The 19825-nt window shown below is 40.0% G+C and overlaps 1 protein-coding gene across 1 annotated transcript in view; it reads left to right on the forward strand.

Moving 5' to 3' along the window:
• Positions 1–18404, forward strand: part of ZFYVE28 (zinc finger FYVE-type containing 28) — a 149214-nt gene extending 130810 nt beyond the window's left edge. The window contains exons 10-14 of the mRNA XM_082281484.1: positions 1596–1750; positions 2322–2438; positions 3998–4102; positions 15221–15324; positions 16260–18404. Of these exons, the coding sequence (XP_082137610.1) occupies positions 1596–1750; positions 2322–2438; positions 3998–4102; positions 15221–15324; positions 16260–16391 (613 nt within the window). The 3' untranslated portion in view covers positions 16392–18404. The remainder of the gene's footprint in view (positions 1–1595; positions 1751–2321; positions 2439–3997; positions 4103–15220; positions 15325–16259) is intronic.
• The last annotated feature ends 1421 nt before the right edge of the window (positions 18405–19825 follow it).

Consider the following 19825-nt stretch of genomic DNA (forward strand, 5'->3'; position numbering starts at 1 on the left):
TTTGTTAGTAGCAGTAGATAACATGAACAAAATGAGTCTCCTGCAAGCCTGCTCTTTACTCTGTGTTTGAAAGAATGGGGGGCCAGTTAAGATACTCATGCTACACATCTTCCATTGATATTTCTATGAATAACTAATGTCCAGTACTTATTTATTTTCAGTCTATTTTTTCCTAGGGCTTTTAAGATTGCATGGCCTAATTATTTCTCTTTTATATTTCAAAGGATTACCTGTGGAACCTACAGGTAGAATTTGAAAAGTATATCCTATAAAATTTTGTTATAAATAATTATGTTACCTGTGTGTCTTACCCCAAAATAACTATTCATGCATACTGCCATAAGGATGGGATCTGCAAGATGGTGAATGTTTCTGCACCTGAACAAAGCAGATTGAACTCAAAATGTGTTAGCATGTATAACAAAAGAAGTAATTTCTACTTACACTGTTAGTAACTCCTTTTTTAACATGGTAGCTGTCTGCAAAGTGAAGAGTGCTGGAGTTTTGGACAGCAAAAGTATGATTATAAGCAAAATAGTCTAGATTTTTGTAATAATTGCAATATTCATTTCTTTCCAATATGTGGAGAAAAATGGTTTAGTGTTCCCTCTGACTTGAATGTAGTAGAGTAAGAAGGCTCCTGTCTCTTTTGGTCAGCACAGTGAATCCTTAGGACTTCAGTGTAATTACATCCTGTGCTCTACTCACATTTAAGAGTTTTTAGGAGTAAAGTGCTACTTTTCCCCTAAGTACTTGCTGTTTTAAAGAAGACATCTTGATTTACAAATATTTAAGGTAATTCCTGATATTTGAAAATTCCCCCCCAAACCTCCCCTGCTGTCTCAGGTTGTTTCAAGGTTCTTCTCTGTAAGAGGGAAGTGGTAGGAGTGGTGGTGGTGGTGGTGAGGGTGTGAGAGTGTCTGGGACCTGGTTTTTAAAAGAAAATTTAAATTTCGAGTAGACATTTGGTGACACATTTAAATCTCTTTAGAGTGGATGAGCCATTCTTTACAATAGTTTGACATTTCAGCAATTTCTACTGTTACATTTATAAGGGAATTAACCTACCTCTACTGTGTAAATCATATTTTATTGCTGCTCTTTCAATTTTTTTGGTGAAGTTATATTTAGATTCTACTCTTGCTATTTTAAGGTAACATAATTCAGAATTTCTTTTTTTTCCAAATAATTTCCACATTCATAAATTTCTTAAGTTGACTCAGAACTCACCTTCACATTTTTAGTTTGATATTTCCCTTCAGGATTTTTGGTGGAGTTATGGGCTCAGGACTGAGCTTTTAGAAGAATTTAGTGTGAAAAATGGTGCAGCACTTTGTAATAGCTAAGGAAAAATGCAATAAAATACAGACAAGTGATTTTCTGCTTAAAGTTTTTTTGCAGCTGTCACAGAGTGAAAACCAAATGCGATGGTGATTGGTTATGTGCTGATTAACTTCAACAAGAATTTACAGCAATTAGTTCTGGTACTATAGGGTCTTGACTGAGTCATAAATCCCTTAGGATTTGCTGAACATCCTGAACAACTGAGTGAAGATTTACATTACTTTCCTTTACATTATTTTTTTCTCTGACAGCAGTTTAATGACAAGTTCTTGTTCATCTGATGACATCGATCAGGAAGAAATCCAGCTCGCTTTGCAGGCTGCCAGAATTGCCACACGAGAGAAGATCAGATCTAGATTTCATGGCAGTAATGATCTTATTCACCGCCTTTTTGTCTGTATCTCAGGTATGACAAATACTAAATGCATAAACTGTTTTTTGGTGGGAGCTTTTTGAGTTTTTGCCCATCAAGTTATGGTAGAAAGGACTAGAGAGGAAGTTTCAGGAAGACTCTGTCTTTGGGGCCTAAGTTGCAGTCTGGTTTAGAAGGACCTGTTACCTGTTTGGAGCTTACAGAATCAGAGATGCCAGACATGCTGATGCCTTTAGACCTGTAGTGTTGAGGAATTTGGGCTTACATCAGGTTTGATTTTTTCCTGGTGATGCCTTATTGTGTTCAAGGAATGAAATTTGACTTAGCAGTTCTATTTTCATGCAAAATGAATCTCTCAGTGTTTCCTGCCAAAGGATAAGGAAGATATATATTGACTTGCAGGTAGCATAAAAACCAGAATGTAACTTGGCCATTATGGAGAATTAGTTTATTCAGATGTTCAATTTTTATTCCTAACGTGAGCAAGTGATCCCCTGAAAATAAGTGAGGCCATTACTGGTAGCAAGAGGCAGATTTAAGTACTTTTTTTTAAGGATGGTGTAATAGTCTAGAAATGATGTACCCATTTTCTCAAACTCTTAAGGTGTTGCTGACCAGCTGCAGACAAACTATGCTAGTGATCTGAGAAGTATCTTAAAGACCTTGTTTGAAGTTATGGCAACCAAACCTGAAACAGAAGACAAGGAAAAGCAGAAGAAAGGTAAAAGATCTAAACGTTTGTTTTCTATAGCAAATTTCTGCTGGCAGCAGCCCTATGGGGTTCCATAAACTATTTGACAAGAATTCCCTTAACATATTGTTACCTTTTTGACAGGACTCACTGTACAGTGATTTCACCTAAGTTTAAATGAAGTCATAGAAACAGACTGTAAACAGGTTGAAGTTACTGTATAGGAACGCAGGAGTTAGTCTTAAGGCGAATACTAAAGAGTTAAAGTCTTCAGAGTCCATCTGCTGTTCACATATTTCTGTGTGTTACAGCAGCACTGTGTTTGTAGCCCATATAGTTTATAGCCCATAACCTATGCGGGGTTTGGACTTCGTAGATTTATTCCCCACCCCTCGATTTGTTTCACACTGTGTACGTTTTAAATGACCAAAGAGCAGACTATAAGATAGGAATGTTCACTGAGATGCTGAAATCTGTCCTGTCTTGAAGAAATTGAAGAATGTGGCTAAAAAATAGAAAAATAACCACATTTGAATTCTTGGTAATTAAAGTAACAGAACCAGAACTAGATCATGAGCCAACGAAATTTTTTTTTTCCCTCTATGACCGTTTTTATTATTTCTTTTCTAAGCAGCAAGTCTGGTAACTTATCTAAGAATAACAATGTCATCCCAGGAAGGCTGCAATTACCTTTGTCCTTTGTTATGATTAGAACTACCAGCATCTGAAAGTGATCAGAGCTCTATTTTTTTTCCTACTTCCTTTCCTACAGATTGAAAACTTTGTCTTTCTCTAGTTTCATTTAAAAGCATTGAGGTTTCTATGTGAAACAGTTAAAAGTTGGACCAAGTTAGCAGAAAAAATCTACAGTCCCAACACCGCAGTGGGATAATGCACAACATGCATTACAGTCTTCTATTACTTTTGGTTGGAACTTCCACAACAGTTTTATGGTGGCAGCCTGTCATGATGTGACAATAGACTGGGGTTTTTATTGTTAAAAAAATAAATGGGGTTAGACAGAATTGCTAGAGAGAACACAAGAGCTCCTGGGCCTTCAAATAAGAGTAATAAAGAAACTGGAGCTGTAAAGAATTATCACTGGGAAATATATATTAGTCAATAGTACTTGGATGGATATAATTTCTAATGGATGAACTCTTGCATTAAAAAGATGGTATTGACAAAAGTAAGCATAAACAAAATGAGCAGGGAAAAAGGGGAGTTTTGGGATGAAGTTTCTCTTTGATATATGTGATTTGATGCATGTGATTCACCTTGGGAATCTCTCATCGTTCTCAAAATCTACTTATTTTAAAGGATCCAAGTTAAGAATTGGGAAATAAAATGTAGGATGCAGCTAAACTAGCAGAAGTAAGAGGACTGCGTGTACTGTAATAACAGCATCTTTCATTTCTGTTGTCATCCCAAAGAAGAATAGGAGACTTGTAAATCACTGTTTGTGTCAGGGTAAAGAAAAAGCAAGAAGTCTAAAGAAGGTGCTACTGTAGTCTAATCCCAGAAGTTCTAACATGAATCTTTCAAGTGAAAATTGGAAAAATACGAGTACTTTTTGGATTGTTTTACAGTTAATCATGGTTTAAGGAATGCAGCATTGGAAGACTGTGCTTTATGTCAAGAAAGTATATCATCCTCAGAACTTGCAGCAAAAGCCAGAGATGGGGACTTTGAAGGTATTTTCTTTTTTCTAAGAATTAAAATGAGACAACACTGATGTGTAAAAAGTGATCATTAAAATGAAAAGTCTTTTAGTGTTTGGCTCTGGAAGGTGAGTATAAAATGTTGTCAGGCTGTGTTTTAGAGACAAAGTCAGAAGGTAAACTGAGCATATTTCTTTACAGCCTCATGAAACTTATCTACAAATTGTCATATTCAGTATGAATTCCTCTATATCAGTGTAGAAAGGGTCTGTATATTAAAGGCTTTAATACAGTGTATGAGGTTACATCTGATGAGTTTCTGAGGGCTATATGAGATGCAAAGCCCTAAGTAAGGTCTTCTCAAACAAATCTTGAGAGGGTTTTTATATCATTTGCTGTATGTGGATGTGCTGCTTTATCCCAAGGTAGAAGTACCTTTCGTATTTTCTTTACTTTTGTCTTTGATCAAGACATTTTGGTTAATATTTCCACATTCTTCACCACATTATTTTGAAGAAAAGGATAGTTTTAGGTAAATCTGCTGAGGTTGCTCAGCTCTCTCTGAGTACATGGTAAGAATGAAATAAGCATGTAAGTCTCCAGGCTCTGCTTGGGGTTCCAGTGTTCTGAAAGCTCATGAGTTGTTCGTCTTTTATTAATCTGATCTTCTTTGGAGTTAGTTATGGGCTAAAGTCCTATTATGGCAAATACAGTATAAAAAATGGATTAAAAAAATCTCAGAGCACTTGCAGTCAAAGAATAAGGAAAAAGATATATGAGATGGAGCAAACAAGAAAGCAGTCAGCTTTGATCTTCAAGGCTAAGTGGTGGTTTCAGCACACCAGGAGCCCAATTATCAGAGCAGTAATATGTCTGTGGTCAAGTGAGAAGTAACAAGACAACCATCAGCTATGAAACTGTATCTGAGCTTCCCAGAAACTCAAGTGTGCCGTAATTTCCCTGGGCTTTAAAACTTTGATGTATTGTTATGTGTTTGTCCATGTACACTACTGTCCTTCCAGTGAGAGGTTTGGAATGCAGGATGATATGGGTGATAAGCAGTGTGTGCCTCTGCTTGTATGTGGAGGGTGGTGACCAACAGAAAAGAACTACTGGTTCATGTCATTTGTAATAAAAATCAGAAATCACAGGGGAAAAAAAAGAACTCTTAAAGATTAGAATTTAGAGTAATACTACGTATTTATGACTTATTTTGTGCTTATATAAAACCCATGGTTTGCTTGTATACCCTTCTTCTGAAGCTGCAGGCTACAGGATCTAATGTTTAGAACAGCAGGGCTGATTCATGTATAATGCACTGTAGAAATATTATCTCTTCTGGAGGAAGATGGTTTGGAGGCAGATAAAGAACTATTCAGTAGTCATTTTAATTGATTTTTCTATTGTGCTGTAATTCAGAATGTCACAGAAGGTGCAGGAAGGAACAAATCTTTAAGCAAAATCCTTACTGTGTATAGGCTATATTGCAAAAGAGTGCAAGATTATTCCTTCTCTACCATTTCAATTAATTGTCTTTTGTTTTGGATCGATGCTGATGCTGTCGGCGAATTTGACTTAGAGAACTTGAAAGCCAGTTATTCTGAACTGCAGGATGCTAAATAACCCTCTCACAGTGGATGTACATTTTGTCACAGTGAAGTCACTTCTCTTCCTGGCATGTTGCTCAGCTTTTAAGGTTCTTCAGCCTTTCATGGCAGCTGCTACTGGCACGGGGAATGTTTTATGTTTAGAGAAGTGAGTTGGGATGTTATTTACTGAAATAAGAGGACAACAGTCGGGATACTTAGGTGATGTTACAGCCAGTGCAGTTAAGGGGAATCTTTGAAAGTGCAAAAGTCCCTGCAGCATGAATCAGTTATGTCCCTGCCCTAAGTGAATGGTAAAACCAGATCTGTAGTATTTACAGCATATGCAGATGACTTCAGCAAAAACAACCCCGTCCCTGCACCTTTATTCCAGAATAGCAGATGTTCTATGTGTGCCTGTGTGGTAGAAAGCAGGTCTTTGTGGGATAACCGAGTCCCTTTTGAGTAAGTAGACATGGATGCCAGAATGAGCTTGGCTTCCTTGGCCCAATGTTGTCCCATGCTAACATATCCTCTAAACAGAGCCAATTCCTGCAGTGCTCCAGCAGGTATTCTGCTTTTGGTACCCACACAGGCTCCCTGGGAAGGCTTGGCCATGTGGCACCAGTCTCCTTGCAGGCTTTCTCTGGGAGCCTCCCTTGGCTTCTGTGTAAGTGGTTATGCTGCAAATATCTACTTGTACAAACCAGTACAGCTCTTCTGACTGTAAACTGAAGAGTGTAGTGTGCTGTTACTTGGCTCTGTTCCTGATGGGCAGGAGTTTTATGTATCCCAAAGAGACAGAGGATGCTGGGGAGTATGGAGATGAGCTCCACCTTCCAAAACACAAGAAGTCACATGAAGTCTACAAAAAGGGACATCTGAAGTGGGTCAGTTTGTTGAATTTATGGGAACTTTAGAAACACCCCTCATCTCTGATACATGCCGAACCCCCTTGTCCCTCCAGATCACAAGTTGTCATTGCTGGCAACACTGTACAGACTTTTTTCTGAGGTATGCAGGGATAGCTAATGGGATACATGGTTTTGCCATCCCTGAGGCATCCAGTATGAGGCGCAGACTTCCACCAAGATTTTAACCTCAGCAGCCATGTGCTTTCTCCCCCTTACACCACCTCCCCATGTACCTTGTTGTTGCTGGTCACTGTGGAGGGAACAGCCCCTGACTTTGGGTGATGTTTCAGTGCAGGTGGAGGATGTCTGGTGGTTAAGGCAACTTTTGCTGCTTGAACATTGTGCCCTATTTCTTTTAGTAAGCCTGGTGGATTTGTCCTTCACGCCAAATATGGGCCATGGGCCATCAACGGGAGTATAGGAATACACCATAGCTATCACTGTAAGTGGATTCAACACAACGTCTGAGAGCCTTGCATCAAAGTTAATTAATTCCTTTTTTGTACATCAGTTCTATACCTCAAGTCATTCAGTTATTTCAGCTGACTATGAAAACAATTTAAAGCAAAGGAGCACATCAGTAGCTCCTCCTTCTGCCATTGTGGCAGAACATGTATCAAATTAAGAAGGTCCAGCCAACTATCTGCCAGGAAAGCTCTTCCCTATTATCAAATAAATCCCTCTAAACAAATGTAGCAAATGTTTAAGATTGTATTCAATTAATAGTACTAAAAAAACCCCAAAAAATGGAAAGCAAGCCCAGTGACCTGAACAAATAAATGGCTTTGAGATTCTACTGAAGGTTTCAGCCTCTGTTCAGATTATGAAGATGTATCACTTGTTTTTGTCAGATTTCTCATTCTTACTGTATATAAAACCCACCAGCTGGTGTGGGCCATAAAACAAATATGAATGTTTATTATGAGCCAACTGACATTGGCAAGGGTATAAGAGTTAAATCCTGTGAACTTCTGAAGGTTGAAATACAATAAACTACAGATTAATTGGCATTGCAAAACAAAAACATGAGCCTATGCTCTGTATGTTAATCTTTGCTGTCCTAATGCTCTAAGATTTTTTTCACAAAGCATATACATTTATACTTCATGGAGTATTAAAAAATTACATATATTTATAGGGAGAGAATGTAAAACAAATTTTGTTTTCCTATAGTAGAATATTAATTTATGCAATATTCCATAAGTAATTTTTAAATACAGTAAAATTTCTTGTTCTGGTTGTATAATGGAGATCATGGCCAGTGGGGGACAAAGTTCTGTGTATAAACTAAAGCAAATTGTAGTGGCAGATGCTCAGAAGGGAGCAGGTTGGGCTCTTGGCTGCCAGTGGTGCTTGCTCTGAATTGCAGTAACAGCAGACAGGGGCTGTGTTCTGAGAACTTCCATAGTACTGCCTTTCTCCTTGTGCCCTGGTGAGCTACAAACCAGCACAGGAAGAAGCTTGTTAGGAAGTTCCTGAGCTCCAGCTTGGACAAACCACTGTTGGATAACAGGCTGACTGAGAGTGGGCAGCATGTGTCACACACAGTGTAAAGGAAACCTCTGTGTTTGAAAAGGTAAGCAAATTGCTCTTACTCAACCCAGTATAAATGCATCCCTGTCAGGACAGAGCTGTGACGTTCTTAATACGTAGTACAGCTTCAGAAAGACCAAACACTGGGGAAGTAGAAGTTTGATGTCTTCCTGCCGTTTATGCATCTGGTGTCATACTTCTAGCCCTAACAGAAAACTTGCTTTGTGTTTCCCAGCAGATTCCCATGTATATACATAGGTTTACACACACAGAGAGTATCTTCCTAACTTCTTTGGCTTCAAAATTGTCTTTTTATGTTTTCATTTATCAGTTTGTTTATGGGACCAAGTGTAAGTGGGATGCTGCTCGCCGTATTTGGGAGCATTATATTTATCCTTGTGAGTTTGTTGATTTTAATACTACACTTAGGAAAATCTGAGTTTTAATACATGTATATTTTGGGGTAACTTACTACTCAGGAGGATTGATCTGTTACAACTGAGGGAAATGTGCATATTTATAATTATCCATTTAATGAAGTTAAAGGCAGGCTAAGAAAGTGAGTTATGCTTCTTGTCGTAGAATAAGCATGAGATATCTAGGAATCTGAAGATTTTCTCAAGGGAAACCAGCAAGCATTATGAAGCTGTTGGTACTCCATGAAAATACTTGCTGTAGCATCTCTGCTCTCTTCAGCCTTACGTGCATTTTCACTCCTTATCCCTCTAGCATCTGTACGGAATTGCCTTGCTTGCAACCACCTAGTTATAACTCCAGACATTAATGTATTTGCTGTGGCTGCCAGTACAAATACCTGTTTGTGCCAAGTAGTGTTAGTATCTGCTGCACGACACACACTATTTCTCCCTGATCCCTTGCCAGCCCACCCGCTCCTGTCTAGTCATAGGCCCTGACTGCTCTCTAACCAGCAGCACAAGCACAACTTAGAAGTTCACAGTTCTGAGGCTCAAGCTCTTGTTCTTGTTGCAGTAAGAAGTCACCAGGTCAGGAAAACCCACCCATGCTCCTGTATGTGCAGAATCTTATCACCATGGCTCTAGAATTAGCTGTCAGCCCCAGCTGAATGCTTTGGTTTTTCTTTTGTCCTCTATGTGCCTATGGTTACTCTGTTATTTATCATGATGATCAGCAACACCTTCTGATTGAAAGAAGTTAAACTGTTGCACAGTTCAGTGGCCAAACATGTTCTGTCCACCTCGCTTTTCACTTTTTCCTTATTCAGCAGCTCTGCTTACACTGTGCGAGAGAGGAATCTAGCATTGAACTTCCATACGGAAGCAATGTTTTATAATCAACTGAACATATTTAATCATGCCTGTAGACTTACAGGATTCTTACAGGTTTTAGGCTGTAATGTAATAATTCTATCTGACTTAGGTTTTAAGAACTTGCTCAGAGCCTTTTCCCTTTTCCCCCCTCAAAGACTATTCCTCTTTGTTGGCACTATGTGGAACTTGTTGAGACTTTCTTGCAGTACTTACAGGAAAATATCCCCTAAATACTGTAAAGCACAGGCTTACTCAACTCCATAACATCATAACTGGGATTTTGATTAGGTTTGAAACTTTTTGTCTTATAAATACATGTATTGAGTGTTCTGGTATGTTGTATGTAGATCTAAATAATCAAGTTTTTTGCTATTTTATAATGGTTGGTAGGTCTTACAGAGAATATTCCTACTAATTTTTATTTGGAAGATCCAAGTCTCTGCTCCGTCTTATTTAAAGATTTGACCCATATCTCAATGGAAACCAGTGTTTTCTATGAGAGTTGCTCCATTTTGTATAAATAATTATTTTGCCCAAAGAACCAGTTGCTGATCATGTACCTGGACAGAATGGACACAGGACAACATCATTCAAGGTGATACTGAATCAGGCAGAGCAGAGGCTTGAGCCCAAGTTTGCAAAGCTCTGTGTTTTGGTGAAAACTTTCTGGATTTGCATAGAAATTCCATCCTAAGAAAGCTATTTGACAAGAGCTGAGCTCAGAAGTTTGTACCTCTTTTCCCCTCACCCCCAAAATTTTCATCAAATTATATTAAGCATGCTTTTTTTTTTTAATTGCAAGCTGGCTGTAATCAACACTGAATCCACTGAGCAAGGACAAAGATTACTTTGGTACAATTGCCTCTTAGGAATCTTACATGAGAATCAGAGATTGCCCAGAATGATGTGTGGAAAATGAGGTGTGATGATAGACAAAAAAGGTTCATTTTACTGTGGCAGTTGAAGTGAGGGGTAAAGTCAAGTCACCTTAGTTTTCTACTGTCTGTGCTTAAAACCATGAGAGTTTACAATCCTTCTTTCATCAGAAGAGCTCCAGCAAACCCATCTGACCCTTTTTTCAGCTGTGAGGTTAATGCACTGTGACGGCTGCAGCGGTGTCAGTTCCACAGGCTGTTGTAGGAGCAGCCCTCTTCAGATTAGTTTGGTAGAAGTGTAATCAGGGTTATTTTGCATGATGTGCTCTGAAATCCAACACACATCAATGCAGGAAGAACTTTCAGTTGGAGTTCTACATTAGGAATACTTGATAAAAACAAAAGATGCAGAAAGAGGTCTTTTCTTTGAATTGTTTGACTGTAACACGAACACCACCACAAGCTTAGGGTTGAGCAGCTGCTCTTCAATGGGGAGTCATGGTGTTGTTTCTGGGAGTCAGTCATGTTTCTGATTTGTTTCCTACCAGAGGATAGATTTGCTAGCTTAGGCCTTTTGCAGCCTCCAACAACTTTGGAGATTGTTTCTCTCTCTGCTTCGGTCTCCTGTGTCTCAGCACCACTGAATGAACTTCACCTTCGCAGTTGATGGATCCGGGTCCAGGTTCTCTTCCTCCTGTATTCTGGGCAGAGAGATGATCATCTTGGTTTTCTAAGATTAGATGGGACTGCATTAGGTCTATTGCACATATTTAAGCAAAATTAATTAATGTGTTCTTTTTGACAGTTTACAGTGTCTGTGATTTTTTTCATCCATGATTATGGTTTTCTTAAAGCTCCAGCATCTTGGATTGATCTGACTTTTAACTTTAGGAGCAGAAAATGTTTTTAGCTAATGAGATGGCATAGACATGTAAAGGTGAATTCTAAAAGCTACAACATAAAATAAATAGACTGTAAAATTTCGTGGTTTACGAGAAATTGTAATGCAAGATGTTTGAATAGTTAAGAGCCTTTTTTCAGTCTTAACACTATTTAATTGTATCTTTTGCCTTTTCCTTTCTCTAAACTTGTTTCTTATTCATTTAAATACTTATTTCTCTTAATTTCTCTGCTGTTTTTTCTGAGCATGCTTTTAATGTTTTCTTCTAAAATTTATTTCTGTAGTCTGTCTCATTAATCCCTTCCTTCCCTTCCTCCTCCTCTTTGATGTTTGTGCTGTGGACTTCATCCGTTTCCCAACAGACTTCTCCAAACTCTCATTGCATGATAAAGCACCGAGCCAATTAGCCCACGAACAAGGTTCTCCCTCCCTTCCTTGTCCAAATCCCCGAAGCACAGGCAGATAATGCTTTAGAGACTGGATGTTGCTATTTGCTGCAGCATGCAGAGCTAATGGAGCAGCATAGCCTGGAGAAGAACTGTAACATAAAAAGCCTGTGGATGCGGTACTGCTGCCCTGCTTCCAGCACATCTTCAGGCTCATGCTTGGGGTTTAATTTGTGTAACACACTCTTTGCTCCTTGCATTGAAGCTTTATCCCCTCATGAGAGTGCTCTTCAGAGAGTATTTCAAAAGCCTGTTCTATAAAAAGCCCAGTGACTCAGTCCTTCATGTGTGTAAGTCAGAGAGGCTGCTCCCAGGGTTGAGAAAGATGAGGCTGGTGAGGGGAACCAAGGGGTGGGATCCTCTTGCCACCGGGGCTTGTATGGGCTCGGAGAGATCAAGTCATCAGGACTTCATCCTTCCTGCCAGGGGTGAGCACTTTGGCTCCAGTTCAGGATTGCATTTTATGTCTAAGAGCATAGTCTCACAACTTTGTGTTTGTAGTCAGTGTAAGGCCATTTTTAGTCAGCTGGAAGGAAAGGCATTGGGGTAGTGGCCCAAAGTTCCCTATTTTAAATGTTATTTCAGTGCTGCACCACTGTATGATTTTGTGCAAGACATCCCTCTCTTGATTTCTCCCCACACACTGACTGTAGCTGGGTGATGAGGATTAAAGCAATTACATTTGTACAGCATTTTGAATGTTGAAAGCTGTTACATAACCAAGTGTTACTATTTGGGGGTGTGCTGCAGTGCAGCAGATCCTGGTTCGAGCAGTTGGGATGTTGGGAGGGCACTAAACCCCTGAGGCAGTGGGGCACGGGACTGGCTGTGCACCCCTGCTGATGAGTCACTGTCTGGGGAAAAATGTGCCCTTTAGCCACTCTACTGATGCGTTAATTTAGTGAATCAGCTGACATGACACCAGCGTGGAGGCAGAGAGAGTCTCTGCTGCAGGAGAGTGTTCTGTGGAGAGGGTTGTTACTGTTTCTGTACATTGCCAATAAGTCGTGAATTATTTTTTACAAAAACAAAGTTTTCAAATTAATTCATCTGTCAGTCAAGTGATTCTGTAACCATGAATTATGGATTATATGATTATTATTAGTTTAAGGTCGTTATTTATCAAAATTTGGTGGGTGTTTTTTGGCTTTTTTTTCAGTTATTCTTTCTATTTAGCATAGAGGCAAATCCATACAAGATTAATTAAGAAATAACTTTTTCAGCATTGCACTTACAGGGCAACAACAGAAAAAAATAGGGGGAATAAAAAAAAGAAAAAATAACCCTGTCCCTCCTCCCCAAAAACCAAAACAAACAAAAAAAGCCCCTCAAAGAAACCCAAACCAAAAATTAAACAGCTGATAAGAAAAGCTGCGTTCTGTTGATGAGTTCCAAAGTCCTTGTGGGGAGGTTGTGTTGGCTTATAATGTCTGTGGACTACCTGTGATCTGAGGGAAGGAGTGATTATGGCTCCAGCTGCTGCAGAAGTGGCACATCACATTGGGATGCTGCAGGGGATGCAGAAATGGCCTGTGCTTTGTGGCTTTTCTGTGAATATTAAAATCAGTAACTATTTGAACCTGGCAGCCCACACTGCAGTACAGTTGATAAAGCATCAGTATCAAATTGGGCATCTTACCAAACCTGCTTCCACCAGATCTGCAGAGGGAGACCTGGTGGCACAGAGCTTGAATAACTTCCTACATTTTGCTGTCTTCAAAATGAATGAGAATCACTGGACAGTTAATTCTCTGAAAACACAATCTTTGTAGAGACAAGTTTTAAACAGGAACATTGTTGTTGGTTCATGTTTTCGCTTTTTGTTTCGGATATATGTGATAACACAAGGAGCCTCCTGGATGGAGAACATGGGCATGCTCCGTCAGGCTTGCCATGGTTTCAGGTCAGAGAAAGTGACACCATGTTTTCAAAAGCTATAAACTGATATTAGGAGTAAGTTTCACTGGGCAAGATACAGGTAGTGTCTAGGGAGATTGCAGAGAAGGAAAAGCATTGGAAAGGAGTATCTCTTGGCTCCATTGTTACTAATGCTTGACTTAAGCTGGCAGTCCTACATCTCCCTGCTGCTGAAGGGAATCCTGCCTTTGAAGTAGGAATTTGTAGCCTTGTGTCCCCACAGAACATTTCTGGTGAACTGTTCCCAGGGATGAGGTGAAGGCTTCTATGTGCAATCTCCTTTTTTTCACCACATTGGTCATTTCTCTGCACATCAACTTCTGGTTTTGGGTTACTGGCCCTGTAGGTGTAACTTGTATCAGACCAAGGAGTTAATTGAGTGAAGGATAGCTTCCTTAAGCTAGTTCAACTTTTAAGTAGTTTCAGAGAAGCCTGTAAAAGCTGAGTCAAATTCTAAGTTCTCTTTGGTTTTATTAATCTGCTTTTGGAGCAATTTCTTGCATTGAATGCTATATCCTTTGTACTTTTAATTTGACAAATGTTGCAATGTGACAAACACATGAAAGCTGGTCATGGTTATGTTGGAACAAAACAGTAGATTTTCATTTAATTATCTTCTTTCTGCCTGTAGCTATAGCCCTCTTAACCTCTGCATTAACTGCACCATATATTTTGTTGTTTGATAGTATGCTCCTTGAGGCAGGGATCTTGCTTGTCAGGTTTATAAATCAGCAATTGCATGGCTTGCAAACTGTAAATAATACTCAGAAAGAAGCTGCATACAGGGAACTTGGGTAAATGCACCAATCAGCTCATGTTCACTGTGTCCATGGGTTCCTTCTGGATACAACTTGCTTTGCCCTCATTAGATTTTTACCAACTTAATTAAGCAGTCAGCTTCATCATTTCTACACTTGTAACTCCAGACTCTCTGAGGTCATGTCAGCCTGTTGTGAGCAGAAAGAGCTCAACAGAAGGGAGCCCGACACCTTCTGCCTTGCCAAAACCCAATCATTTCCCTGCTTGTCTTTTATGGGAGGCTGGAGAGCTCACAGGAGACATAAACAACTGAAACATGCTGTTCACGATAATGGGTGTGTTCTTTCTCTGCTAAGCCATGTACACTTGATTTTGTGGTTTTGCTGTAGTTACTGGTGACTTCCATTAAGAGTCCTGATAATTTAGCGATGGTAATCAGGCTTCAGGTTTGTTACCTGTATAGTTGCTTGCCTAACTGCAGCAGAGCAGTTGGCCTTTCTGTAGGAAGGCTGAAGAGGCTGGGAATGATCTCCACTCTAAGCTTGTTTTGGGCAGCACTGACAAAAACACCTGTGATCCAGCTCTGCTTTAATAATCTCTTGTCTTCTTACTTTATTTTGCTTATCTCCTTTTCCCTGCCACTTGCATTTGACTAAGATAGATTTTATTTTGATTCCAAAGCTCTCATGGGCCATTTTAGTGCCTGATGTGCTCTTCCCAAAGGTGGGTGCCTGGCAGAGAAGGGGGGAGTTGAGCCCTTCTGGGCATCCTGAACTCACTCAGCTGCTGTTTGCAAAGCACCTGGAGAAATGCAGATGAAAGCAGCTGCTGTTAGATTTTATTCTCCCTACTTCCTTGAGGATCTGGTAATCACACGTTTGGTTTTATTCCCTTTTGATTTATGTTCCCTTTGTTGCTGTGTTTCTGACAGATCCTCCTGACTGGGTTCCAGATGAAGTCTGCAGCTACTGCACTGCATGCAAGGCTCCTTTCACAGTCATTCGCAGGAAGCACCACTGTCGGAGCTGTGGCAAGGTAATGACTCAGTCAAACATGTGAGGAAGTACCCACCAAAGAGAGCAGCAAATGCATGTGGACCACAGAAACTCGGCTGCACAGCAAAATGTGCATGCTCAGCCAGGGTTCTCAGTTTGCAGGTGCTTTTGTGTGCCTTGGCTGCCAACTCTCAGCCTACGTTTACAAAGGGTTGGGGAGGGGTTTGACTTTTATACAGCAATAAGCTGTGTAAAGCTGAAGGCAGAATTCCCTTCTTGAGATCCTAGAACACTCCCCACCCCAACACAGAGTCACTCTGGACTACTGCTGTAAGCTCTAATGAGCCAGGGCAGCCTGCACTGCCAGGGGTGATGCACACACAGCTGAGCTGCAGGGACAGTATGTCCCTTTGCTTTCTTTCCAAACCTTTGCAGGATCACTGTGGTGTGTAGGGCTGCTGCTTTGCAAGTTTGTGGGGGAGGAAGAGGGAGTGAGGAAGAAAAAAAGCAGTCATGTACCTCAGGAAGCCAGAAATCTGCAGTCCCATTTCGCTTGCTGGCTGGTGTGCCAGTTAAAAAGGAAAAGGGTAGAGAAGCTGCTTTTGTTAACCATGTAGTGGACTTGCAGGAGTATGAAATTCGGAGATATTCACAAATACTCCCCTAGTCTTCCTTTAAAACCAGGGGAGAGATGCTTCTTTGCACCTCTGATGAAACTGCCTTCCCCTGTGACCTGCAGAGGTGGACAGGTCTGCCTTGGCTACTGTCAGTGCTGGGCACCCTCACCAGAGGGACTGAGCTCGGCCAGATGAACTGGTCATTGGGCAGGGATTGCCTGCAGAGGCCCTTCACTTGCTGTGCTGAGGACGGTGGTGCTGCCAGCTCATACAATCTTCTCTCCCCTCCTTTGAAATCAATTTTGTCCCATCCTGTTCTTCAGAGGAACTGAAGAGAAATTTCCCTCTTGTTTTTCAGATCTTCTGTTCCCGCTGTTCCTCCCACTCTGCTCCATTACCTCGTTATGGCCAGATGAAGCCTGTCCGTGTCTGCACTCACTGTTACATGTTCCATGTCACTCCTTTCTATAGTGACAGAGCTGGTATCTGACATATTAAACTACTGGTGTGTCTTCTGGAGTCTTACATGGACTGATACATTTGACCTAAGCCAAGACTTGAAAGAGGGACCCGATGAGGGCACGTAGGCTTTGACATCCATTATTATAAATTTTGTACAGACAGTTTTTATTGCATTTTACTAAGCTGCTAAAGGGAACTATGAAGCGTCTGTAGCTCTAAGGCTACAGTACAGTCTTCCATAAATTTATAACATTAATGTTACGATGCCATATGCAGAACAAATGCACTGTGTGGAAGGAAATAGGGCTCAGAGAATTGCTGCTTATCTTACATGCTAGGAACAGAGTAGCCAGTTAATTAGTCCATCCCAGCGGATCAGTCCCAAAGCTCAGACACTTCTGTGCCCACTGGAATTCCAGCATGGCTGTGGGCATCAGCACTCTCCCACCTGCTGCCATTTAACTTCCCCATTACTAGATTTTTGCTACCTATGCTAGAATTAATAAAAGCAAATCTATTTCAAATCTGTATTTGATATTTACAAAGGCAAAATTTTCTGCGAATCCCATAGAAAGCATTGAAGGCCCTAAAACAGTAATTCCTGTTGCCTTTCATTTACCAAGCAGAGCAATAACTCCAGGTTGTCTTCTAAAATTTTTTACAACTTCCAGTTCCATAGTTTGGAGTTTTGGAGGTATTCATAATCTGAATCATTTATGCTAAATCCTGTTAGTAAAAGTCTAATACAGAGGTTTGGTTTCTATATCAGCATTTAAAACTTAACAAACTTCAGAGGAAGTGGTTACCAAATAAATTAATTCATATTAAAATAGATATTTTTTACAGTTTGGCAGCAAACTTTAGTAGATGAGACAAATTATTTCTCCCATACTGAGATTTTTTAAAATATTTTTTAAAAGGCAAATATATAATGAGGTATCCAAAAGGTCCTACAGAATGGTCAGTCAGAGAAGGGTACTTGTTGTCCACATTTGGCAGAGTAACCATGTAAAATAGTGCATACTGGTACTTCACTCATGCTAACAACTCAGAAGACATTTGTATTTATATGAAACACTGGGGAATAATTTTTATCTCCACTTGGAGAGGAAAGAAATAAGACTCACACGGATTCATGCTAGGATCTTGCATGAACTATTGCAGTAAGAGCTCCCTGAGCACTGAGGTTTCAAAGGCATTTGGACATGCTTTGAGTTGGGCACATGAAAAGCAAGACAGTGTGTACTGTGGTTACAGAGGAAACGAGATCAAGAGCTCTTTGCTGTGCCCCCTTTCCTGATTCGTGGTGTTACACACTGTGTTTCAAATACAGAAATAGATGAGGAAGTTGTTTGTGGTATCACACTCGAGAAAGGTTGTCACTCAAAATGATAAGGCAAAACTGGCCAGTGTTAATTTTTTTTTTTTAATTTAATTATTTTGGGGGGCACATTCCCTTTGCTCAGTGGTTTACTGTTCAGTGTTAATGAGCCATATAAGGGTGCTGCGGTTTGGCACTACTGTCATTTTGATTCAGATGAAACAGCTTCACTTAGTTTATGTGTAATGCACAAGCCTTATGATGCTGTTTGTAGACAATGTCAGCTCTGATGTGTTATTTTCACCTTATTTATATTTTTTATTATTATTACTTCCCTGAAATCCTTCTCATAAAATCCTTGGGTTGGAGTGTCTGTATTCACCAGAGTTTGGAAAGGCATGGGGTTGGGTGATTGGTGGGACGTGGGTAATGCGGTGCAAGCAATGATACTTATTCAGGCTTAAATCTCAGGCTTCACATTGCAATGATTATTGCAGTTTTATTTTTAGGAAAAAAAAAAAACACACAAGAAATTTAATGCTTCTTTTATAGGATAAAAAAATTGCAACAAACTTCAGTTGTGAAATAAATATGCACAAAAAGTTGCTTCTGTGGAAAAAAATCTTATTTAATGGACTGAATATTTATTTAAGCTTGTTTTTATTTTGTAAATGCTGTAATTCAGAATCATTTCCATAAATATGATATTTAAAGATCTCAGACACTATAGTTTCTTATGTAAATACAGACTCCTATTTCTCTTACTGAAAAGCACAATGACTATATCGATACTAATATACATTTGCCTCAAGGAAGACTTTCATCTTGTAATCTCTTCAGATAATTAAAGTGTCAGGACTTTCTACTTCCATGTGCTGGACTGCTCTTTCATTTTGAGGTCTGTTTACATGGAGTGACAGCTGCCATCCTGTCAAACAAACTGGCCTTAACTCTTTCTCACTTTGCAAATAAGATCAAAGAAATTAGTTCAAATTTGAAAAGGGAAGTCACCCATACAGTGAAGGCGTGGTAAATCAACGCTGGAATACCAGCCTGTCACTTAGCATTGCCTTGTGCTATCTCTTGCCACCAGCTGAAAATCTCCCTTCCCAAAATATCTTGTGTCAATGGCCACTTCACACATCAGACATGTTTGATCTGCTTGTGTCACATCTGAATAATCTTTTCTGTGGGGGATACAAATCTGCAATGAAAACAGCGTTCCTTGGATCTCCGTGCACAGTTATCCTTGGGAAGCATAAATGCCCAGTCCTGCTTTGTTCTGCCCCCTGTATGAGACACAGCTGTTAAAGGTTTTATGAGAATTAATTTTCATTTCCAGAGGACTTAATGGATGGCTTTGGGATGCCATTTCACTGAGCAGAAAACATTACAGTTCCATGACATTGAGATCTCGGCTTCAGTGGTGCAACAATGAGGAAACTTTATGGGAACCCTGGACACAAATGTAAGATTGCATTTGAATTAACATGCATAATATTTATGGTCAAATAATGCTGCCTTCAGGTGTGTATGAATAGGTGAACAGTAGAAATTTATCCTAAAGGGACTTTTTAATCAAAAAGGAGATTTCTCCAGAATACAACAACATGTCCCACAGCAGTTTTCCTCTTGGGGATATCACAATGGGAGTGAACAGGATAATAAGGTAAGAGCAGCATTGGCAAAGGCAGCAATAATTCACCTGGTGCTGGACTCTCCTGTATGGCAATTCCCTTCTGAATCACAGCTGTTTTCAGGGGAAAAAAATAATTACTTCAGAGTAAACTCTGAAGTGATCCTTTCTAGGTCTGTACAAATTGTACAGTGTTTCTGGCTCTCTCTGGGTTTGTAAAAGCAGGTGCATATCAAGGCTTCCTCACAGTGAAAGGAATTTCAGTAAAACACCTCTGCTTCCAGGGAATACCCCTGTCCAGAACACTCAGACTGGAAAGCTGTCATACAGCATCTCGGTGAGGAGGAACCTGGATGGAAGTGATGGGTGAGAAGTGACCTTTGTGTGTGTTGTCTGAGCTGAAAGAAAGGAGGGAAACAGGCCGTGTGTGGTTGTACCTGTACTTGGGTGGGGAGATGGGAAGGGGGGCGGTGGGAGCAGGAGATTGACTGTAGGAAAGCCTCAA

The sequence above is a fragment of the Coloeus monedula genome (genome assembly GCF_965178545.1).
Source record: "Coloeus monedula genome assembly, chromosome: 5".
Taxonomy (NCBI): domain Eukaryota; kingdom Metazoa; phylum Chordata; class Aves; order Passeriformes; family Corvidae; genus Coloeus; species Coloeus monedula.